This window comes from Phytophthora sojae (assembly GCF_000149755.1).
Source record: "Phytophthora sojae unplaced genomic scaffold PHYSOscaffold_1, whole genome shotgun sequence".
Classification (NCBI taxonomy): domain Eukaryota; phylum Oomycota; class Peronosporomycetes; order Peronosporales; family Peronosporaceae; genus Phytophthora; species Phytophthora sojae.
In genome coordinates, this window is record NW_009258115.1 from 12,238,949 (window position 1) to 12,261,810 (window position 22,862).

A 22,862-nucleotide genomic window follows, 5' to 3' on the forward strand; every position below is an offset into this window, starting at 1 on the left:
GACACACTCAGTGTCCACCAACTCGTAAACTCCGATGTCCAGCACATTAACCGACTCGGTCCAGTGCTCGCGCCAAAAGCGCTTCTGCTTCCTAGCAGAGGTGGGTTCATGACTCGCCAATGCTCCGCCAGGAGAGAAGTGCGTAGCACCAAGGGTCTTCGACCTCCAATCTATTCAAGGCTCGTGGCGTTCCAGCCACGTCATACAAAGGATGAGATCATATCTCGAATCGAGGTCTAAGACCAGACAGCGTTCCACGCTATCAAAATCCAAAAACTTCACGCCCAGGTCCACAGGGACCTTAGGCACCGTGACACGAGTGCCCGTCGCGAGACGAACAGTGACGATGTCACTCCCGCGCGCTACCAGCGCCTCAGCATAAAGCTGACTTCCGTCCATCGTAGAACGCCGGGCGTAGTTACCCGACGCTCCCGAATCGATCAAAATCGTCCATGGCTTCGTGAAGCCCTTCACCCAAGCTTGGACAACTAGCAAGCCCGGCTTGCATACACGTTCCGTGTTAGAGAGTACGGCTCTCTTCGGGGCTAAGTCCTGTCGACCTCCACCTCGCCGAGGCTCAATAGAACTTAGTTCTTCCCCAGTAGGCCGCCCCGCGCCTACTGGGACTTCTCGTTTCCCCGAGACAAACCAGAGCCCTGGCTCGAACTCGAAGAGCGGCTTGACGAAGCCTGGCGCTGATGGCGCAGCGGACACCCAGCACGAAGGTGACGGGTGTCACCACAGATGAAGCATCTGCGGATACCGCGACGCTGCTCAGCAGCACGAAGCTCGGCTTCTTCGTCTTCAGCATAGCTGAGGTCCATGGGTTCCGGACCACTCGACCCGCTAGCGTAAGACGCATTCCACCCAAGTCTCGACGACTTAAAGTTGTGTTCCGCATTCAATGCGACGCTCACAGCCTCTTCAAAAGAGCTCGGGTGGGTTCGAAACACCTCCGTCCTGGGAACGCCAGTGCGGAGGCCTTCCATGAACACCGTAACGGTGACTGCTTCCGCCAGGGGGTCCGCAGACATGCCAGCAATGAGAGTTCTCAACTCTTGGACGTAGTCCATCAACTCCTTCTTGCTCTGACTGGTCGCCAGGAAGCGTGAGCGCACGCGATACGCCTCGTTAGGCGGAGCAAACACTCGGGACAATTGCTGTTTCAGCTGGTCCCACGTCGGGAAGGCCACCTCGACCGACGTCCCGGACGTTAGTGCCCACTCTCTCGCTCGCCCACCGAGCTTCGAGATAGCTAGTGGCACGCGCTGCGACTCCGTCCGGAGTAGAGCTGAGCTCATAGCCATCTCAACCTCACGGGTCCAAAGCATCAAGCTTTCACCCTCCTTGCCTTCGAAGGTCTTCACGCTCAACATGAGCGGCTTAGGTCTTGTTCCCGCGTCGGACGACAAAGGGGGCGCTCGGGGCGCCGCGGCAGTCGCCATCCTCTGCTGGAGGCGCTCTAGCAGAGCATTCTCGTAGCTTGAAAAAGCCTCGAGACGCGCCTTCACCGCGTCGGGGCCTTGCTGCGCAAGTTGCGTCACGCCCTCCGGGCCCAGCATGGACATAAACTTTTTAAGCGCATCCTGCTGGTTCGGGGGCAAGTGAGCGAACTGCTCCATTCTCCACAGAGGGTCAGTCTATACAGACTCAGGTGTCAGATTGACTACAAGTGCTACCAAGTGCAGCGGGGCTGCCGTAGCTTTGCGTCAGAGGAAGCTTAACAGACTCGCAGAGTCTCAGCTTAAGATCGCCCGTTCTAATACCAGAACGTACGAGTCCGTACACCCTACGGACTCCAAGAGTCAACCCTTAACTCTTAACTGTGTGAATCTCAAACTGAATGTATTTCCCTTTATTGCGGCAAAGCCGCCTACGGTGTAAATGTATCCGGTTCACTATCTAGCATAGTGAACCCTAGTCATATGCATAATCAGTGGCTCTGAAGCCATGTACTGATTCTCCTACTGATTTAGGTTAGACAGTGTGTACCCACTTCATAACCCTTCGGGTAACTATCGTGTAATCCCGTTACACCCATCTTCTGGTACGCCAGCACGTGCTGGGCGGTCACCTCCACGCACATACATGATGCCGCCCGAGGCCTCGAGGATCTCCTCGAAGTTCTACACACCCTCGAAGCTCTCCGCCTAAGAGATGATCTTGGGCGCGATGTACTTAGTCTTCTTAATGCACTCGTTAACGAACGCGCGGATCTCGTGCACGTCGCTGGTCTTGCAAATGAAGGACGCCGCGATGAAGTCGATGTCGAGCTCCACGCCCCATTCCAGGTCGCGCTTGTCCTTCTCCGACAGCGCCGGCAGCTCCACGATGAGGCCGGGCAGGTTCACGCCCTAGCGGATGCCGATCTCCTCCGTGGCACGTGATCTCGCCCTGACCCACGGCCGGGCGTGCACGGCGGATGTGTCCGTCCGTCAGGCAGCACTGTGTCGCCCACCTTGATCGTCTCGGCCAGCTAATGGTACGCTACGGCAACTTCGGCTGTGCCTGCATGGTGGAGGAATGCGAGGCTCGCTCCAGACTTTTTTTACAGGCTACCCTTTTTACGCAGGCATAAGTTTTGACAGGTAATATAGCCTTAACAAGGGGTCCTAAGGATGTCCAAGTTGAGTTAAAACTTCGCATTTTAAGATATTTCTAATATCCTCCATACTAACCGTCGCAATCACTGTTTCGTAACTTCGACCCTCGGGTTTTATGGCATTATTATTATTGTGAGAACCGGCTAAAACGCCCATCTGTTGGAACCCCTTATTAGATCTCATCTGCCTAATTAATCAGAGTAAAAATCAGGGCTGAAATCGATCGTGATCTAGATGCATCACTTGACTGCTCGATTGCCCAGTAGAAGGTGGGCATTCTGCTCCAAGCGCGGCTATATCGACTTGGCTTCTATAAAACGATCGCCTAATCTGCACGTCCACTCGCATATGCATCGCAGGGCGCGATCGATTTACAAATCGATCGAGCTAAATCATAGTGCTAATCAATCGATTTACGAGCAAAATAGGCAAATGAAGCGGTTTTCACAATAGTTAGTGACAACAGTTCATTTAGAAATGAAACCGACTGATTCTACCTTCTATTGATAGCCATTGCGGTACTAAACCCAGGTTTTTTTCGTCGTTTTCGGCCGCAGTCGACGTGATTATAAAATGTGACCCTAACCCATTCTAGTAATTGATATTGACCCTTGGTAAAAAGTAAATCGGAGTTGTAAAAACAGCTAAATCAGAGTAACGCGCTATTATAGAGGGGACTTCGTCCCAAATACTTGGAGTACATGTAATGGTAAATAGGGGGTAGTTTCGTAGCTTTCATGAGCAAAATTGCTGTTATTCGGGTAAGCTACGACCTGAATGCGACGAAGAATCTGCTGCGGTAAAATTAGAAAATCTACCTGGTTGCTGCAAAGCAAAGCAACAGGGCTCCAACGCCTGGTTAGAACGTCACGTAATGTCAAGCGGGCATTTATCATACTGCTAGAAGTTTATTTTGTTTAAAGGTATACTTTCCGCAGCTCACTCCAAACAACTGGCGTTCACCTTCTAATACTCCGCAACATACAGGCACACTGCCGTGCCGATTTCGTACGAGTTACCCGTGTACGACAGCAAACCAGTCTTGCTGTCCACCTTGAACACGTACATGTCGTTCGAGTTCTGGTTCGCTACAATGAGCCAGTCGCCGTAAATGGTGAATCCACGCGGGATGTTGCCGCGCGTGCTTTCCCAGCCCAGAGACTTAAGCGTGCCGTCCGCCTCGTTGATCTCGAAGATGGCAATGGAGTCGTGGCCGCGATTCGACGTGTAGAGGAACTTCCCGTTGCTGGACAGGTGGATGTCCGCGCTCGTAGTGTGGTTCTTGAAGTCAGCCGGCAGCGTCGTGATTTCCTGCAGCGCCTTGCTCTCCAGCAGAGCCGCCTTCTTGTTGATCTTGTACACACCAACCGTGTTGGAGATCTCGTCCACCACGTACGCAATGTTTCCGTCCAGGTGGAGCGCCATGTGGCGCGGTCCCGAACCTCCCGGGCGCTTGACGGTCTTGAGGCTCTTGAGCGTCTGCTTCTTCTCGTTCAAGTTGTACTGCAGCAGCTGGTCGCTGCCGAGGTTGGCCGCGACCACGTGGTTGGAGTTGGGCAGCCACGTCGTGCTGTGGATGTGGCCCGTGGCCTGCTGGTCCATGACGACCTTGCTGCCGGTAGGGAACTCCTGGTGGAACGTCTCGTTGGCCAACGAGCCGTCGGCGTTCAGCGGGAACATGGAGAGGCTGCCGGCGTAGTTGGAGACCACGAGGAAGTCCTCGTCGGGGCTCAGCGAGATGTGCGTGGGAGATCCGCCGTGCGTCTCGAGCGTGTTGAGCAGCTCGAGCGTGCCGTCGCTGTTGAGCGTGAGCGCCGACACGAAGCCCGTGATGGTGCCGGGGTGCGCGGTGGAGTTGTCCGACACGGCGTTGATGGCGTAGATGACGCGCTCGCCCGTGCTGAACTTCTTGGTCGAGCCCTGCACGTACATGGGGTTGATGCCCAGCGGCGTGACTCCGAACGGGGTCAAGCTTCCATCCGTCGTGTCGAACTTGTACGTGTAGATGCCCTTGCCCGTGCCGTTGATCCAGCCTTCGTCGCGGGTGTACGTGGCCGCGAACAGAATCGTCTGCGTGTCGGTTTGCTCCTGCTGAGGGGACCCGGCGGACACGCCTGCCACGGCGGCCGCGAAGGTGAGAAGGAGACTCGAGAGGTGCATCTTGGCCGGTCGGTCGGTCGGTCGGTCGGCCGGTGCGCGCGATCCCGCAAATAGGAGAGTGAGGCAGGAGGCGATTGTCCGTCGGCCAGTGATTAACGGACTCAGAAACGGGCCTGTACCCGTCATACATGTATTCTGCAGGCAGCGGAAAGGCTCTGAGGGGCGCATCCGTTTTCAAGATCATAGGGAACCCAACTTTGAGGGCGAGCGATGATACGGAGTTCCCGGCATCTGTGGTCGAGGGCAACAGCCGCCGCCGAACAGGGTGAAGTGGCCGGAGCCCACTGGATGCTTGGGCCCGGCCGAGTTGATTCCACGACTGACAAGATCTAGGCGTTCCACTGGAATAAGACTAGGTGGTGTCGAAGGTGGCCGAGTTGCGTTGTGTACGTGGAACAACACTCATGGAGATTACACGTACGGAGCATGTCTTGTCATTCTGCATTCTGCGTGTGTACTGTAGAGGAGATCACCGGAAGCTGCAATCGGGATTTGTGCAGCACCTCGTGGGCGAGCTCCTCGGCGAGGAGTCCTCGCCGTAAAAGCTGAAATGGCTCGTTATCTTTGAGGGGGTTCTCCTGTACAGCACGTTGCCGGGTATCCGCATGGACTAGGCTCGCGCTCCGCTGGCACAGCCGATTTCATTGAAGCTGTTGTCACCTCGACAGTGACCCCCTAAGCTGGTGGCGGAGCTCTTAGTCAACTGAATGGCTCCGTCATTCGGAATCCGACAGGCGTGCTCGAAACGCCAAACCAGTGAATATGTAGATGTAGCTGTCGTGGCCAGGTATTCGGCTGTAAAGTACAACATCCAACTGTACCCACCTACTACAGGAACGGCCTCGCTTCGGTACCGTACTGTACTGTAGTTCCAGTTTCCACGTCGAAACGTTTGGGTACCAAAAATCAAAATCCATTCGATAGCCACTGCAAAGTACACAGACGAACAGCAAATTCATTTCACTTAATCGACGTAGGTGAGCCTCGTATCAAGACTCTGCTCCGAGGATCCACTCTTACCATCGTCGTCGCTGTTATTATCGCCGCTGTTGGCGTCTTGGACGACCGACGCCCATTGCGCCATTTTCTTCATACCGTCAATGGTCAGCAGCTCCACGAATTCTGGATGCGCCTGCCACGCAAACAGCCACTCCTGCTCGCGGATGTAGTCGTCCTGATCGAGGTCCGCTTCCCTGAAAATCTGGTTCACAGCGAGCGGAATCTCCTTCTCCACCTCCTCCATCAGTTCCTCGATAGCCTTGACACTGTTCGCCACCGCGGCGTCCTGGACTGACGACAGCTCCTCGACCTGCTCGTTCGCCATCTGAATCTGCACTTGGTCGCGCAGTAGTCTAGGGAAGAGCTTCTTCACCGCACGAATTCTCCGCTGCATCGCACGTGTCAGCTCTTCACGAGTGATTTTGCCATCCCCGGTGGCGTTCACGACTTCAAACAGGCTGTGCGCCTTCTGCTCGAATGTGCCCTTGGTCATCAGATAAACACCCACTACGAACTCGTCCAGCGTGAGCCAATCCTTCGGCGTAGAGTGCGTCTCAAAACTCGAAAACACGGCACCAGCAAGCGCAGCGCTCTCGCTGATGTCCTTCATGTCTTCGTACTCGTCACTCAACGCCATACAAGCAGCCGTAAACCCGCCATAGTATAGCTTTCCGTCGTTGTCCGCGTAGTCGTGGAATACAGCAGCCAAGTCGCTGTAGTTCTGGTTCGAGATGCCACCTTTGATGCGGCGAGAGGCTCGAGCCTTCGCCGCTCGTCTAGCTGCTTCATCCTCATCTTCTTCAGATTTTTGTGTGGAGTTAACCGGAGATGCCTCCGTGTGAATACTGGTGTCGACACTCTTTGCTGGACCACTTTGACCATTCTTCGCCTTAGAGCCTTGCGTCAACGGTGCAGGCTTCGACTGAACAGGGGCTTGGGGAAGCGGTCGGCGAGCCGTACCATACATTTTCCGAGCTCGGCCGATGAATGCGTTCAGCTGCGTAAGCGCCACGTCGTCGAAGAAGAGCTGGATGGCATTAGCGTGCAGGAACGACGACACCTCAAACGTCACCTTAAAGTTGACTTCACAGCTTCCAGGCGTGTTGCACGGCTTGAACACCCATTCACTGCCAGCATCAAGGAATAATGCACCTAATCATCAGTGACCAACAGCTCCTACATACAAACATTTGATCTGCTGTTCACACACCTTTCAATTCGCTTGAACGTTGGCGAGTCGATGGCTTTCGTGGCGATTTTGTTTGGTCTGCATCAAGTCCCCAGTACGCGCAAACATGCAGCCAATTGGCAAAACAAACCGCACCATTAGCCTCACCTGCAACCAAGCAGCAGCGCGGGTTGGTGGCGCCTCTTACCGGATCATGAGCACGCGGGACGTGTACGACTCGGTGAAGATGTTGAAGCCCACGCGCAGCGCCGCCTCCATGACGTTGTCGTTGGGTCTGCGCAGCACTCGCGACTCGACGCAGAAGGGCAGGAACTCGTTGTAGCGGTCCACGTCCGCCACCACGTCGAACATCTCGGAGCAGGAGAAGGGCACCACGCGCGTCTCGGTGTGCGACTTGACCAGCCCGTGCGACGGCGACGGGAACGAGAAGAACGACGCGCGCCTGTCCAGCCACGTGGTCGGACGCATGCCGCGCAGGCGGCGCGCCAAGAGCAGCGAGCGTCCGGGTCCCAGCATCGAGTGCACTCCTCCTCCACCTCACGCTCTGGCTGGTGATGGCAAAGTGAGACGTTTCTATGACTGACGTCGCCTGGGCTGAATTTCGACCAATCACGAGGCGGAAGAGCCATAAGCCGCATTGATTCAGGCTTCCTTCTTCCTGTGCGCAAAGGGTGTCGGCGGCAGTGACGCTGCAGGTGGAATGGCTGATAGATGGCGCATGAGCGCGAAACGGTGGCTGTGTATATGGCTAGCTGACTGTTGGTGTGTCGCCTTTGCTGCTGCAGACGAGAGATGGCGAGCTACTTCCCGGGGGTCGAGGCGTGCTGATACCTATTAGTTGCTGCTGTAATCGTGAGCAGCGAGCGCTGATGATGTTGAACTGCTGCGTACAATAGACGATCGCACCGGCAGTTCCGCTGAGCAAGGAGCTGGAGTCGTTGTATGAGTTTCTGGCGCATCAGAAGCCGGCGCAGGTGGCGGGTGACCGCGAGTTCTACGGTGCGAGTCGTGTTGTTTGGTTTGGTGCTGCGAATGGTTGGTTGCTGACGAGGGCGCTGGTTGGCGCTCACTGTAGAGCTTACCCAGCTGAGCGAGAAGGGGCTGGACGCCAAGATCCGAGAGCTGGAGAACTGGAACTTCCGGCTCAACCTGGACGAAGGTGCGTTGCAATGATCGAGCCTGGGTTTAATTCTGCATTGAGATGACGAACCTGGAAGGAGGTCTGACGTTGTCTGTGACGACCACCCCAGCGAAGGAGATGCAGGACAGTATCACTCTCGGAATTGTTGGCCACGAACAGCGGCAAGAACAGCACCAACAGCAGCAGTAGTAGCCAACGATGTGAGACGGCGCCAATTATGTATAGCTAGTCGACTGTCCGCTTCCACGCCGACCAGCCGTGCGGTAAGTATGTTCAGCATTCACGCGCGCCGCCGGAGCCCAGACAATTGTTGAATGGTCAAAACCATACGCCATGATGGCAAGTTGTCGCTCCGGAGCAGCCATCCGAGTGTACCCATTACAGTACTTTTGTCTCGTCATTTCGTACTTAGCTCGACTGAACCGAGATGTGTCGGCGATACTGACCAGCTCCTCTCCATCGTACATTCTGCCGAAACACGCTGACTGGCGACGCATGCAAACACGGCGAGCGTCGAGCAGCGGCGGCAGCAGAAGTAGCAGCAGTGCCACCAGCGATACCTCGATGGTCACCGTGGCTGCGTCTCCAGCAGTGAAAATTACTCAGTCCTCTTCGGCTAAAGCCACAGCCAAGAAGCGCACGCGACGCCAATGTTCTCACGCCGACTGCACCAAGGTGGACGCTGGCGGAGGCTTCTGCGTCGGTCACGGCGGCGGCAAGAAATGCTCGTTCCCAGGCTGCACGAAAGGATACCAGACCGGAGGCTTCTGTAGACGGCACGGAGGTGGCGCGCGCTGTCAAGTGGAGGGCTGCGGGAAGGTGGACGCTGGTAGAGGCTTGTGTCGGGCCCATGGGGGCGGCAAACGCTGTCAGGTGGTTGATTGTCCCAAGGCTGACGTAGGTGGCGGGTTCTGTACGGCGCATGGAGGCGGAAGACGCTGTTCGGAGCCAGGATGCACCAAGATTGACCAGGGAGGCGGCAAATGTCGAGCGCACGGAGGAGCAAGGCGCTGTCGACGCAGGAACTGCCAGCAACCAGCCCGCGGCGCAACGGGATTCTGTACGGAGCATGGTGGGTCGCGTGTCTGCTCCGTGCAGAGCTGTAGGAGGCTTGTACGATCACACAACGACACAGGAACGATGTGCGCAACGTGCGCGAGGAGTCAAAAGCAGACAATGGTGGCAAAACCTACGAAGATCACGAAGCCCGACGAAAACGTAGCAGACAGTGACCGCTCCAGCGACAGCCCCAGAAACAACGCAGTATTAACCCCACAAGGCTCCGGTGCATCTGCGCTGGGATCGTTTTCACCGCTGGCTTCAACACCAGTGAACTCGCGGTGCGACGGATCTCAAATGGCCAACTGCTTGGATAATGGTTGCTCGCGGAGCTTTGGTGGCGACTGTAATTGTGCGGGTGAGAGCTGCACTTGCAATAGTCCAACGTCATTGACTACGTCTCGAGTTGTTCCCCAGCTCACGAGTAGCAACACCATCGCCACAACCTCGAACCAGACGCTCGACCCAGACGAGTTTGAACCGTTGCTGAGAAGCAGCAGCGCGTCAACTTCGAGACCGCGAGCCACAATGCTCCCGCGGTTCGAGCTCCAAATCAAGCCGTTCTCAAGTCTAGTGGGGGTCGAAGCCATCGCGTCCATTCTATCAACGATATCCGGGGTGAGGAGCGTTCACGTGGTGCCTGCTAGAACCATTTCTGACGAGGTTCCGCTGTCGGAGAGCGAGTTACTTGGAACCAGTATCAGCACCAACTCACATTCATCCCAGCGGCTTGTTATCGTGCGGGGAGAGCAGTCGCTAGACCTCGAAGTGTCTTTGACGCCATTGAGAAGTCTTCAGCTTGCGCACATCAGCATAGTCGCGCAATCATCAACAGCCTGGACCCGAAAAGAAGTGGTGTTGCGGGTGCCTGATATGATGTGCCCTGGAAACTGCGGTACGTCGGTGCTCAACGCTGTGCGGGCTGTTGAAGGTGTGGAAGCTGCTAGACTGCGTTTCGAGCACCGCCAGGTCGTTATACGTGGAGATATGAGCGTGAACGACCTTGCTACTGCAGTGACAGACATCGGCTTTGACTCGATCGTGGACGCAACGACGCTGTTGCCGCGAAGATTTCGGTTCCGTGTTGATGATCTCAGCGACGTTGGACTGAACGGCGTCCGGCTCAAAAATGCCTTGCAAGCTGTCGAGGGCGTTGAAAACCTAGTGCTTTTAACCGATCGCGTTGAAGTGCTAGTGGTTGCAATGCTTTTGGATTCTTCTTCGCTTGTAGAAGCTGCTGAGAGTGTCGGCTTTGAGATGCTGGAGTTGTCGGAAGAAGCCTGGGGTATACCGATGGAAGTGGTGCAACCTTCACTCGGGTCCTCGAATGACGCTGATCAAGCAAGTGCAGATGACTACCACAAGTCTCATCAGTGTGATATGAATATCTGTCCGCAAAATGGATGCCCAAGGTATATGACGACAGTAGCGCATACTGCGGCGCTCGCTGTCGGTTGGGCTGTACCAGGCTGCGGCATGTCGTCTGGGGGAGAATGCACGTGCGGTGACAGCTGCAAATGCGAGGGCTGCCCTGAGCATAATCCCGCATCTTGAGGCTCGCCAGTATCATAGTATAGACATTTTTAACCCGTTGGGTGAAGTCAAATATTTTTCCTCCATGCTGGTACCGCCCGTGGTTGAATCGGTAGATGACCAAAACTCTTGAACTTTACATCCGGTATTGCTTTCTTGCCAGGAATGTAAGCCTCGTGAGCACCTTGGCGTTCCCGTCGACGAGCTTTTCTTCGTAACTCATCTTTGCTGAGGTCCCGTGCTTTCGATGCTTCCGTCGCATTAAACATCATGGCCTGCTTGGGTGAGCTATTGCCACTTTCGTCGAAATCTCGAGATTGGGGTCGTGGGGGAAGCGCGATTTGCTTTTGTTTGCGCTCCTCAATCTGCTGCAGCCTCAAGCGTTTGGCCTTGGCGTACTCAATTGCAATGCGGGATCTCTCAACCAGATGCTCCTTCGAAGTCTACACACACAAAGATGAGCAATAGCAAAACCAGAGCGCGAAGATGGTTATGTCGTACCGGAGGCGAAAACGGCAAAGACCCGAGTGGGAGCCCATCTTCATCTGCTCCATCTTGAAGCCGGAGTTTTGGAGTGCGTTTCAACAACATTGCCTCCTGTTCTTTTTGAAGCTTGTATAGCAGCACTTTTTGCTTGGCATCGAGCTGTTCTTGTTTCCGCTGCATTGATAGGATTTTCAGTACGTCATACATTCTTATCAACTAGCAACACCAGTATTTTACCTTTGCCTCTTTCGCATCGCGCTTCTTCTGAAGTTCTCGTCTTTTCTGCTCCTCCTCCTCTTCCTTTTGCTTTTTATCCAGTTTCCACTGCTCTAGCAGGCGCTCTGTCTTTTCACGGGACTTGATATTGCTTCTCTTGCTCTGTTTGCGAGAGGACGAGTCACGATTTCTTTCTGGTTGATCATTAAAATCGTCGAGTCCGAGTGATTCCCTGTCAGCATCAAATCCACACTGAGTAATTTGCTGACGTTCTTCTTCCTTACGCGCTTTCCACTCTTGAATCACACGTTTCTTCTCCTCTACCAACTCAAGATGACGGAGATACCAATCCAAATGCGATCGCACTGAGCTTTCTGTCTGTGTAACCACTTTGCGCATGCACTTGCGAAGAAAGCGAGACACTCGTGTTTCATAGTCACTTCCATCGAGCTCATCATTTTGATTGTTCACTTGATTGGAGCCAGATTGATTCTCTTCAGGGAACAACTGCCGAAGCAGCACGTCATCAGTAAGACCGCATTTCACCAACAGTGTCGTGAACGTGGCATGCTCTCGGCTATCCCATCCTCCTTTTAAGCCACCTGAGCGAAGAATCGCGTCATTCAATCTGCGCACCCGTCTTACCATACCAACTTCATCCGTCGAGCTGGGCCTTCCTGTCCGTTCCTCTCCCTGGTTGCTGCTGTTGTCGCAACCTTGGCCTCGTGGACAAGCAGTGTTCTGAGCATCGCTATTCAAATGAATTGCTTTGGGTCCGAGTGACGTACTACTGGCACTGCCTCGACCAAGGCGAGGTGGTGTTTCACTCTCCCAGTCATTTAGTTTCTCCAAAAAAAACGCAAGCTCTTTCTCCAGCATCTTCTCCTCAAGCACATATCCCTCAAATTGCTGGCGTTGGGTCAGCTTAAACTTTGCCAACCCTACCTCCATCGCGTCGATGCGTTCCTGCAGCTCCGACAAGAACTGATCTCCATTCGCGATCTCTTCCACCTTTACCTGAACATCGTTCGCCTTACTGCTCAGCGCCCGTAGTTGATGCAAAATCTTGTGCATGTCCTCCGTCCGCAACGTCTCCAGCTCCTCTTGCAGCTTATTCACCTCAGCAGTCGTTACAAAACCCGACGAGCTCGACCCCCCCGCGCCAGCGAAGAAGCTCCGCCACGCAGCACTGCACTCTTTCTCCAGCGTCGCTGCTCTCGTCTTGTACTGCGTCTGCTTCTCGATCCACTCGGCTTCCTGTCTGCCCATTCGTCGACGACCATCACTCTTAACTTCCTCGCTGGACGTCGCGCCTCGCCTCCTAACTGCAGCGATCTTCCTGATCGTCCGGGTCTTCTCCGCCGGTCGCAGCTCGTCCCCGCTCCTCTCGGTACGCTCCGTTTGAATGCCGCGTCTCGCTGCTGCCACCTTGTACCTCAGTCGGGCGGACGTGGAGACGCCCTCTCGGTCTTGTCGGGCTTGGCGCAACTCGCGATCCATGTTGGTCACCGAGTGATAAAGATTCCAAGACAGAAGACGCGCAATGACTTTTGGTGAATAAAAAATGAATCAAAGAAAAAGAGTGACCTCAAAGGGAAATTTATTGACCGGTTAACGTTTCAAAATCAAAGAAAAAGAGTGATGGTCCTGCAACTTGTAGCAACTACATCTCGAGGCGCTGGAAGTACGCCGGAAGGCGCTGGTGCTGCGCAGCCGTCGTCGCCCTCTCTCGGTCCAGGTTGACGAAGTCCTCCATGGTCCGGAAGAAGAGCAGCATTTCCGCGGTCTGCGTGGCGGTGCGATTGTTGCCCATGTCGTGAAGCTCTTGCACGTCAGCGCTCGCTCGAACTGGTTGCCGTTGGATCCGGTCATAAACAACCTGTCGCGGTTGGTCGGCTCGGGAACGTGGTAGTCGGCCGCGGCGGGGAAGCCGTCTTCCCCATCCTGCGCCTGCTCGCCTTCCTCTGTTGGAATACATATCGGAGTCACGGCGAAGAGCGGCGAAGGAGTCGCCAGCTGGAGTCGCAGCCAGCGACGGTCAAGCGCTCATGGGTCTGCAATGAACTGGCCAGAAACCAAGACAGTCAAGCACAGGAAGTTGAGGAGCTAGTCAACGCAGATATAGCCGTTGCATGAGACGGCGGGCTTCGCCGGTACGGTTGGAAGGAGCTCGAGAGAGATGAGCAGCTAACATCAATATATTCAGTCTTCATTTTCCCGTGCGGTGTGCATCCATACAGGATCGAGTGCACTTCACAACATCCTCGCGTTGCTGGACCTGAGCCCGGCGAGGCGCCTCGCGATGCGCCCAACTTGGTGCCGTGACAGGCCAAGTTGGCCAGCGATGTAAGCGTAGGTGTGTCCCTCGACCTGGTGCATGCGGCGGACGGCTTCGTCGCGGGCTGCGTTGTCCATGATGCCAATCGGAAAGTGACCGACCGGAAGCGCCTTCGTTCCGGTCGGCACTCATGTCTGTTCGTCGTCATAGTCGTCAGCCCGGGTGGCTTTACGAAATACAACAAATTGAAGTTAATACATTCTTTATTTATGGCTGACCTCTCCTCTTGCTGTTCTAACGTCGTCGCCTACGCAGCTCAGCCATCCGGTCTCGACGGCGCTGACGGGCTCTGGCCGCATTTCTCACAACTATCCGGGCCTGGCGCCGCCTCCGAGCTGCAGCCACAGGATCTCTTTGCGCTTCTCTTATCAGCTCTCGCTGGGCCACCCTGAGCCTGAGGATGGCCATCACCTGCTCGCTGCTGGCGACACGGCGGCGCTCCATCAGGACGTTGGTGTAATCCTCGTAGACCTGGTAGAATGGCGCCGAGTTGCGGGGGACCTTTACGAATTCGAACTTCTCCGAGAACACCGAACGGTCTCTCGGGAAGGCGATGCCCGTCGGCTTGAACCACGACAGCGCCACCTGATCCTGTTCCTCTTGCTCCTCTTCTTCTTCGTCGTCGCTGGGGGTGAACCCCGCGAAGTCGTCGTTCCGGCCCCAGTTCAGGATGCGCCGAAGCTGACGGCTGCTGCGTCCCCATATCTCGGCTTCCGTTAGCTCCGGCTCTGGAACTTGGACGGGGGGATCTTGTACGTGTCGGTCTCGGGTCTGCTGATGCACCTCGGCGTTGTATCGTAGGCGGAGCCCTGCCCTCTCGAGGGCATTGCGTAGCCCATGTTCGAGGGGCTTCAGCTGTTGAACCGTCCTTGGCAAACCGCCCAAGATACCTACCACACCAGTGAGGTTGATAGCATCCATGGGGAAGCCAGAACGGCTAAGCTCGTTCGCGAACTTGTCCAGACGCTCGCTCAGTGACACACTACATGACATACGGTTTCATTGTTAGCACAGGAAATAATGCGCTCAACAACGATATGGTATAAATCACCTACGTTGTAAGACCATACTTTCCAGCGTTGGCCCCTTCGAGTTCTGCGAGGCCCGGGCCCTCTGTCGGAAGGTGGAATAACTTTCCGATGCGGCTAAGCTGTAGTACACCATTCGGGTTCTCCTCTGTTATGGGGGGACCCTCTCAGTTAGGGGGCCCAGCAGCACTCCGTAGAGCATGCATCGCTTCCTCATATACTGGCCACCAACTCCGTACCGTTCATTGAAGCGAACGAAACGGGTGCGACCATCCGTTCGGGCGTCCACTTCTTGGAGCCGTACAAGCTGCCGAGCTAGAGCTTGCTCAGCAGCTGAGTACACCCGTGGCGCTGCTTGGCTGGAGTGGCTCCGCCACCACCACCCCCTCTTCCACCTCCGCCAGCTCTTTGTCCGCCCCCACCAGGTCTTGCTCTACCAGGGCCAGTCAGTTGTCCTCCAACACCAGCTACACCGCCAGCAGTTCGACGACTTGCTGTACTTGCCGTCGTTGCTGGACTTGTTGTACTTGCCGTCGTTACCGGAGGTCCAGCAGTTGCAGCACTCCCAGCACCAGCTGCACTTGCAGTTGCAGCACTTGCAGTAGTTGCTCCAGTTGCTGCAGTAGTCGCAGCAGTAGCAGCTTGCCTTTCTCCAGCTCCTGGAGGTGGCGGAAGACCTCCACCACTTGGCGGATGGGGCCTCCCTCCAAAACGCAGCGGAGGCAGCCCAGCAGTTCCGGATCCTATAGCTGCAAACCTCGCCGCCGCTGCACTCAGGGCGCCGGCAGCGGGTGGTCTACCAGCATTGGGGGGTCTACCAGCATTGGGGGAGGCGGATCTGCCATGGAGACTTTCGAGTTGTGGTCTCCCTCCCCTCAGGAGCAACCGGTGGGAGGGTGGGAGAACCGGTGACAGAAGGCATGGCCCCGGCTAAGTCACACCCGGCGCCAAGGCAATTTGGCTCAGACTTGACACAGGTACACCCCACAAAGTACGAAAAATGTGCCCTTTTTTGCGTCACACCCGGAGCGATATTGGTGCGGTATGCTCGGTATACCGCACGGTGCGCACGGGTGCAAGAGTGATGGTCCGCTTCAACTTCAATCGAACGCATGGCGTTTAATTGGTTTGTAACACCTTTGTAACAGATTTGTGATATCTGTTATGTTCTAGAAGTTACAGACTTTTGACGTTAGATCAAAATGGAGGCGACGGCCACGATGGACGTCGTGGTCGTGTTCCAGCGCCAGGAGTGCGTTCCACTGCGACTATAAAGTGTAATTTATGAGTATAAGTGAGTATGGACTAATCTGTGCTGGCTGCACGCCTTGCATTCGCCTTCATTGTGGCAGGTATTACGTGTCAACGCAAGCGTCAGCGGATCGGAGCACGCTTCCGGTGGAGTTACTGCAATGCCAGCTGCTGTCGCTCGTGGGGGTGATGCCCGACGAGCAGGTCTTGCTCTCACCCAGCGGGGAAGTTCTCTACTCCCCCAACAAGGCGGACGTAGCGACGATCGCCGTGTCCACGGAGGGGCGGCCTCGCTTCTTCCTCTTCTCCAGTGCGGAATCGACCGCTAAAGGGCTCGAGATGGCGGCGGACTGGACTCAGATCTGCACCAAGAGCACATTCGGCAATGCTGCAATTGTGCAGCCAGCGTTCCGAAAGACGGCGTCGACTGGAGGAGATCCGCTCAATACTTTGATCTGTGGACCCTGTGCCAGAACTTGCACGACAGGTACAATACCAGTGTCGTGGAACGCTTTGGTGTCATGCGCTTACATTGTTTTTTTTATTGTATTTTATTTTGGTGTGAGCAGGGTTCCAGCCTGTGAGCCCAATGGAGTGGAGTGTGTCCAAGATGCTGGCGTCGCGGTTCATCTCCGAGGTCGCAGTGGTTGCTGGTGACGTGGACGTCGCTGCGCCATCGGGCTTTACGAAGCTGCCTGGAGATTTAAACTACTCGGCGTCGGGCGACTATGTGTTCTTGTGCGTAAAGCGGGGAGGCCCTCGTGCGTTGACGCAGCTTCACGTTCTGTTCGATCAGCTTGGTGAAGCGAGTTCTTCCGGTGCAGATGGATCTATAGAGAAGGGTGAATACACACCTGAAAAGGTGGTTGATGTCGATTGTAACAGCGGTGGTGCTGCTGGAGACGGCAGTGGAATGAGCGTTCGCATTGGGTACGACTCTGTGCAACTTGTGGCCAACACGGAGCAGCTCGAGGCGCTAGCTATCACGGATATAACTGTTGTTGTCGGTGAGCAGCCTGCTCCGTCAATGGATTATGTGAGGATTACGCGAAACCTGAATGAAGGCGCTCCGGGTGCTCAGCCAATTTTTCTGTGCTATCGTCTAGCACCTCTTGGCGGCTTCGTTTGTGACTCGGGTCGGGAACACAGCGAATTTGGCGAGTGTCTTTTTGCAACGCGGCACTTAGCTGGGATTGACACTCTGCTGGACTTGGATGAAAAGCGTCTTGGTTTTGCTCGGACGACTCTGGTCGCAGCACGGACACGTGGGGATGCGGCCATTATGGAGGCCCATTATCGTCAGCACCAGCCAGGTATGCTTGGGCGGCTGAAGAGCGGCTTACAGCGAGTGCAGTCCTACGAGAGTAAGCAAATGCAGGAAGAAGCTCTGAAGCGAATCCCTGTGGACAAACTCCATGAACGAGCGCGAGCCAACTCTTCACCTATGCCTTCGTACCAGGACGAGCTAGTCAAGCAGTTGCTCCACTGGTTCAAGCGCGAGTTCTTCACATGGATGAATCAGCCTCGCTGTTCAGCGTGCAACCATGATAAAACTCGCTCGGTGAGAACAGAGGGTCCAAGCACCGCTGAGGAGATTGCTGGTCAAGCGAGCCGTGTGGAAGTTTATCAGTGTCCAGCGTGCGGCGCGCTCACGCGTTTTCCTCGCTATAATGATCCTGTGAAGCTGCTCGACACGCGTACTGGCCGGTGTGGTGAGTGGGCAAATTGTTTTACGCTGTGCTGCCGCGCGATGGGATTTGAGGCTCGATATGTACTGGATGTGACCGATCATGTGTGGACTGAAGTGTATTCCGAGCACTTCAAGCGGTGGCTTCACTGTGATTCGTGTGAAGATCAACTAGACTGCCCGCTCACGTACGAGGTCGGCTGGGGCAAGAAGTTATCATACATCTTCTCGTTTGCTCATGATGAAGTGGTGGACACTGCGAGACGATACACTCAGAATTGGGCGGAAATGTCTTCAAGGCGCCAAGATGTGAGCGAAACGTGGCTAGAAACAACCATCGGCAACATGAACCGGAGCCTAAGGGAGCGTCAGGCCCCGGAAAGAGTAGCGGTGTTAACAGCGCGTGCGAAAAGCGAGCAAGACGAGCTGCGTCAGGGGCGTTCTGTTCAAAAGACAGAGGTCAAGGGCCGTGTTTCGGGCTCCGCCGAATGGAAGAGTCAACGTAATGAAGATGGAAAACAAGAAGAAGCATCTTCTAAGGCTACGGGCACGTCATCGCCGAAGAAAACTGTGAACACCGTGCCGACAGCTGACATTTTACAGATCATTTGTAAGAATTTGGTGGTTGGGTGCCAATCGGCCGAATGCTCGAACCCATCCTGCTTTACTGGCCGTACAGGCTTGAACTTTTCTGGTCCGTCAACTTATGTGAACGAACGCGCTGCACAAGCTCTTCAATTGGTGACAAGTTTGAGCTCGAAGGGATTCTCTTCAGATTCGTTGGCGATGCTGGATTGCCCGACATCCAAGGAGCTTCGAAATTTTCTGTGGAAGAACCAACCGCTGGTGTATTTACCGCTGCAAGATCCACCTTCTGCTACTGGAAATGCAGTCCTGATTGATATTTCAGGCAATGATAACCACGTGGAGAATGCAGGAGTGCGTGCATTACGCAAGCCCTTCCGGATCCCCAATGGCACTTCCGGGAGCCAACCCGAGACCAGAACTTTTGGGGTGCAGTTACTCGAAGGAAAGCGCTTGGCTATTGTTGTCAGTAGTGGGCTTCCTTCCGCTGGCTTCGTCCTGACTTTCCTCGTTCGTCTTGACCAGGACGATTCTTTCAAGTCAAGGCGAGCTGGAATTGTACGCGTGCTTAGTGGTCAGCTGAGTGCTTCTGACTCGGCAATATCCACGAGCTTCCGTATTTGCTGGAATTGTGCTGAGCAACACTTTTCGTGTGAACTTCAACGTGGAAATGAATCCCCGACGACAGCCACATGTGCCACCTCATCGTTATTCTTTGGCCAACATGCCCACATCGCTATTGCACGAGACGAAACAAAGGTCGGAATGTACGTGAATGGAAAGAAAACTGCGGAGACTGAAGTGGAGACTGATAACATTCACAAAATCACTCTCGAAGGACCTTCTCGCGATTCTTCGAATGTCGCTGCTGTAATCAGCCAAGTGGCTATTATACCTGCGAAGACTCCGGATGAACTGCTGACGTTTTGTGCTGTGATGAAAGAGAACTTTGTGGCGGCTCCACCTCTTAGGGCGTTTGGATCCGATGGTGAGAGAGACGATAAGAGGTGCACTGAAGCTGCAGCTGGAGCGCAATCGGGGTATCGAGTTGCCCAAGTGTTGAGTACGTTGAGCTCTGTTATCGTTTCGTTTCATATGCCACGTTGCGATCTTGGATTTAACTGAGCTTCACCCTTCTAACTTGTACTGTGCGTCTTCTTCGTATTGTGTAGTGTGGGGTGGAGACTTTTTTGACGGCCTCCAGTTCGTCTATGAGAAGGCCTCAACCGGAGACGCCCATTCTACGTCTTCAGCAAGAGTTTACGGTGCATTGGTGGGGAACGCGAACGCAAAACACCAAGCTTCGCAACCGACAGTCACTCTTGAGCTACTGCCCGACGAGATTGTTACTCGTGTAAGTGGCCGCAAGGGTGCTTGGACCGACAACATCACCTTGCACACCAATTTTGGGCGCACGATGACATGCGGCGGCAAAGGAGGAGGCGATTTTTCCGTCTCGACACCGGCTGAGAGCGAGATCCGTTCGATTAGCTTCAAGGTTGGGGATCACTTGACTGACACCGTCGCCTTTGCGTCATCCGCCAAGATTCTTGAAGGTACGTACATGGTTCGTTGGTGTTGACTTCTGGTCAAAGCCTAGGGTACACTGTTTACGTTCCTGAATTATTATGCTAGGCGAGACGATGGAAATCCTCATGAAAACGCTGTCGTCGGGCGAGGCTTCATCTCGCCAAAGTGCTATTGCTGCAGGTACTGTATCATTTGTTGTTTTTGCACCCGGTTCATCGTGGTCCTTATCTTGGCATGTTTATCGGTCCCAGCACTTCGCTATCTGGAAAACATAGCACGCCAACCCGAGGACTTGAAATTCCAGCGGATTCGCGCCAGCAACAAGTTCTTCGCTTCGAACGTTGGCGCGCTTGGTGACGACGCTGCGAAGTCGTTCATGCATTGGTGCGGCTTCGCAGAGACCTCCGAGCAAGAAGACCAGTTTTTCGGTTTTCAGCCGTCGCAGCTTCAGAGCAAGCCATCCCCGCAGCGGTTGTCTGCTGAAGCCCACAAGAGAATGCACTTCCTCAAGAATGTCGGTACACACTAAAGTGCAACGTGTAGTGACGTGTAGATCGCTGCTGGATCCAAATTCGCTGCTTGGACGAGCGGGACCACCACCGAAATACGATAGATGAGACAATCTGAAGCTACACTTGTCGGGATTCAATCCATCACTTTCGTCTACATGTGCAGTGCGCTGCCTGTGCTCAGTTCAATTGCAGGCAAGTCTCTGAGCCAAGATAAAAATCCATCCGGCCAATTGGGTACACTTCGTCGGACCTGGACTGCTCACTATCAACATAGTAGGCGGTACACTTTTGCATTCATGGTGGCACATGGATTGATTCTCGCTGAACGAGGGCTCGGCATAGCTACACAGTCTTGATATTTTCAAGCCATGACGTCAAGGCATGTAGGACGACCGACCTCGTTCTTCAGCGCAGGCCGCTATGTGGCTTTCTACCCTTTCGTTGAACAGGACGGACGTGAGTGTTGGTTGCTGCACCGCGCTGGCGAAACGATGCGGGCTCAGTTCATTAATCGATTTGCGCTGACAAACACACTAGCGAGCGTCTAGCAACACCGGTGGCAAGCTTTGTCATGGCCCAAGAAACCGCGATACCCATGTCGGCTCACACGATCAGAGCTACGGATGTCTCAGGCCTGTTGGCGCGGAGCTCGTCGCCCCAGCGACACAGCGCAGTGCAGGTCGGCAAGTGCCCCCCGCCGAGGACGCGTCGCCCGCGCACGCCCATTGCACTCACTGAAGAGGATATGCGCACGCTAAGCGCGGACGAGATCCGGAAGAAGAAGAACCGAGTGTCTGCGCAGCGCGACCGCGACCGCAAGAAGCAGCACGTCCAGGACCTGGAGGACATGGTGTGCGAGCTCTGGAAGCGCGTCCAGTACCTCGAGGGTGTCATTGCGTCAATGCACCCGAATCAAGACCTAAGCGACCTCTACCAGGCTTATGAGCCTTACGCGGTGTCACGCAGCCTTCAGCCGCTGACCGAGCCAGCTACGGACGGCCTGAACGAAGTCGATATGACCGAGCTCGCGTGGCTGCTCGACTCCATACCGATGGATGAGGATCAACCGATGTGAAGCCAGCGGGTGTAAGCTTCGCCTGCATTCAATGCACCGAACAAAGGAATCCTACAGCGATACACATTACGTAAAGTTATAAATCAAATAAATTGTAAGTACAGCCTTGATTTCTGGCGCCCGAGGCACGGATAGCAATGCGCTCGGTCCATGACGACTACTATTCGTCAGCATTTGATGCAATACACCCGAGCTGGACGATTCCGCTGAAGTGTGCTCGCGCGCACTACCACCTCTCGCAGCTGAAAGCCTATAAGATCAAGTGTCGCTTGCGGTCAGTGCCGTCCGCCGCGTGCTTCGGGCACTCGAGCACAATACGATACGCGAAGTCAAGGACGAGATCTCACATGAGATCCAAAACTAAAAGGTGGCTACTCGGTCCCTAACTCATCATGCGGGGGCGCTCACAAACCATACCAAACATAGCCCGATAGTTTACCGCTCTCTCTGTGAGCAACAACCAACACCAACACTACCCCCTAGTCACCAACACTCTCACTTTAACTCGGAGCTGGTCTCAGGCTGATTGTCAATTTATTCCCAACACGACCGTCAAGCTGACGCTTGTGCGCAAGTCCTAATGTCTCTAACTATGCATGGGAAATATATAATATATTTGAAAACGCTTCACTCGTGATTTTCAGTGATACGCTCCGGATATCGGTGCGGTACAATTGTCAATCTTCAACCCAATGTGAACGCTCTCTGAGGTGAGGACGGGGCAAGTAACCGGAGACCGTAAAATGAAGCAAGCAGAGTGAAGGAAGGCATTCTGCAACTTACCTCGTGACGCACAAGTCAGACGTTGATCACAGCACAATGAACGTCAATGCCAACACCATCGCGGCCTTGCTTGGACCCGGCGCGTCCTCAAAGGTGCAGCAACTGGTGCAGGTCGGCAAGTACCCTACCACGCGCAGTCGCCGACCCCGCGAAACCATCGACCTCGAGCTCTCCGAAGAAGAACAGCGCACTCTGAGTCCGGACGAGATCAGAAAACTCAAGAATCGGGTGGCGGCGAAACGCGCTCGCGTTCGTGCTCAGCAGCGCGTCGTCGACCTGGAGAACACGGTCTGCGAGCTCTGGAAGCGCGTGCAGTACCTCGAGCACGTCATCAAGCTGCTGCACCCCAACGAGCCCATGGAGTACTTGTACAGCAAGTACGTCATGTATGCCGACTCGCCCAACCTGGAGCCTCTGACGGCGGGTGACGCCGCGAAGGGTAACCTCGCCCTCAACATGGACGAGCTCGAGTGGCTCTTCAACACCACGCCTTCGAGCGGATCCAGCGACGTTGACATGAGGGGGTAAAAGGAAACTGTACTTGCCATGAGGTGGGCTCCACAGTGGGCCCAACGGCGGCGAAATACTCCGGCAGTACTACGGGGCTGGAAAGCTCAGAAACCAGGATGAGATGCTATAGTTGATAGTTGATAGGAATTACACAAAATTGATAAACTCCATGAACAC

General features: G+C 54.8%; 7 protein-coding genes across 7 annotated transcripts; 3 read left to right on the forward strand and 4 right to left on the reverse strand.

Annotated features, from left to right (window-relative positions):
* Nucleotides 1–2,150: 2,150 nt before the first annotated feature.
* Nucleotides 2,151–2,354, reverse strand: PHYSODRAFT_475171 (hypothetical protein; the record flags this gene model as incomplete). The annotated part of the gene is made up of 1 exon (XM_009519339.1): nucleotides 2,151–2,354. A coding segment is annotated over one exon (204 nt), but the record flags the coding sequence as incomplete, so codon positions are not given.
* A 1,215-nt stretch (nucleotides 2,355–3,569) lies between these two features.
* PHYSODRAFT_476328 (hypothetical protein) lies at nucleotides 3,570–4,763 on the reverse strand (the record flags this gene model as incomplete). Its single annotated transcript, XM_009519340.1, has 1 exon — nucleotides 3,570–4,763. The coding sequence occupies one exon, from the start codon at nucleotides 4,761–4,763 to the stop codon at nucleotides 3,570–3,572; it is 1,194 nt and encodes a 397-aa protein (XP_009517635.1).
* Nucleotides 4,764–5,727: 964 nt separating this feature from the next.
* On the reverse strand, nucleotides 5,728–6,914 carry PHYSODRAFT_358853 (hypothetical protein; the record flags this gene model as incomplete). Its single annotated transcript, XM_009519341.1, has 1 exon — nucleotides 5,728–6,914. The coding sequence occupies exon 1, from the start codon at nucleotides 6,727–6,729 to the stop codon at nucleotides 5,728–5,730; it is 1,002 nt and encodes a 333-aa protein (XP_009517636.1). The 5' UTR covers nucleotides 6,730–6,914.
* Nucleotides 6,915–7,847: 933 nt separating this feature from the next.
* On the forward strand, nucleotides 7,848–8,254 carry PHYSODRAFT_453670 (hypothetical protein; the record flags this gene model as incomplete). The annotated part of the gene is made up of 3 exons (XM_009519342.1): nucleotides 7,848–7,950; nucleotides 8,027–8,110; nucleotides 8,202–8,254. Coding segments are annotated over 3 exons (240 nt in total), but the record flags the coding sequence as incomplete, so codon positions are not given.
* A 333-nt stretch (nucleotides 8,255–8,587) lies between these two features.
* On the forward strand, nucleotides 8,588–10,705 carry PHYSODRAFT_310308 (hypothetical protein; the record flags this gene model as incomplete). Its single annotated transcript, XM_009519343.1, has 1 exon — nucleotides 8,588–10,705. The coding sequence occupies one exon, from the start codon at nucleotides 8,588–8,590 to the stop codon at nucleotides 10,703–10,705; it is 2,118 nt and encodes a 705-aa protein (XP_009517638.1).
* Nucleotides 10,706–10,820: 115 nt separating this feature from the next.
* PHYSODRAFT_323759 (hypothetical protein) lies at nucleotides 10,821–12,886 on the reverse strand (the record flags this gene model as incomplete). Its single annotated transcript, XM_009519344.1, has 3 exons — nucleotides 10,821–10,839; nucleotides 10,904–11,127; nucleotides 11,408–12,886. The coding sequence occupies 3 exons, from the start codon at nucleotides 12,884–12,886 to the stop codon at nucleotides 10,821–10,823; spliced, it is 1,722 nt and encodes a 573-aa protein (XP_009517639.1).
* Nucleotides 12,887–15,972: 3,086 nt separating this feature from the next.
* PHYSODRAFT_553393 (hypothetical protein) lies at nucleotides 15,973–22,703 on the forward strand (the record flags this gene model as incomplete). Its single annotated transcript, XM_009519345.1, has 9 exons — nucleotides 15,973–16,004; nucleotides 16,105–16,490; nucleotides 16,573–19,338; nucleotides 19,448–19,831; nucleotides 19,911–19,985; nucleotides 20,057–20,323; nucleotides 20,779–20,819; nucleotides 20,859–21,388; nucleotides 22,160–22,703. 9 exons carry the CDS (start codon nucleotides 15,973–15,975, stop codon nucleotides 22,701–22,703), a joined length of 5,025 nt encoding a protein of 1,674 aa, XP_009517640.1.
* Between the last annotated feature and the right edge of the window lie 159 nt (nucleotides 22,704–22,862).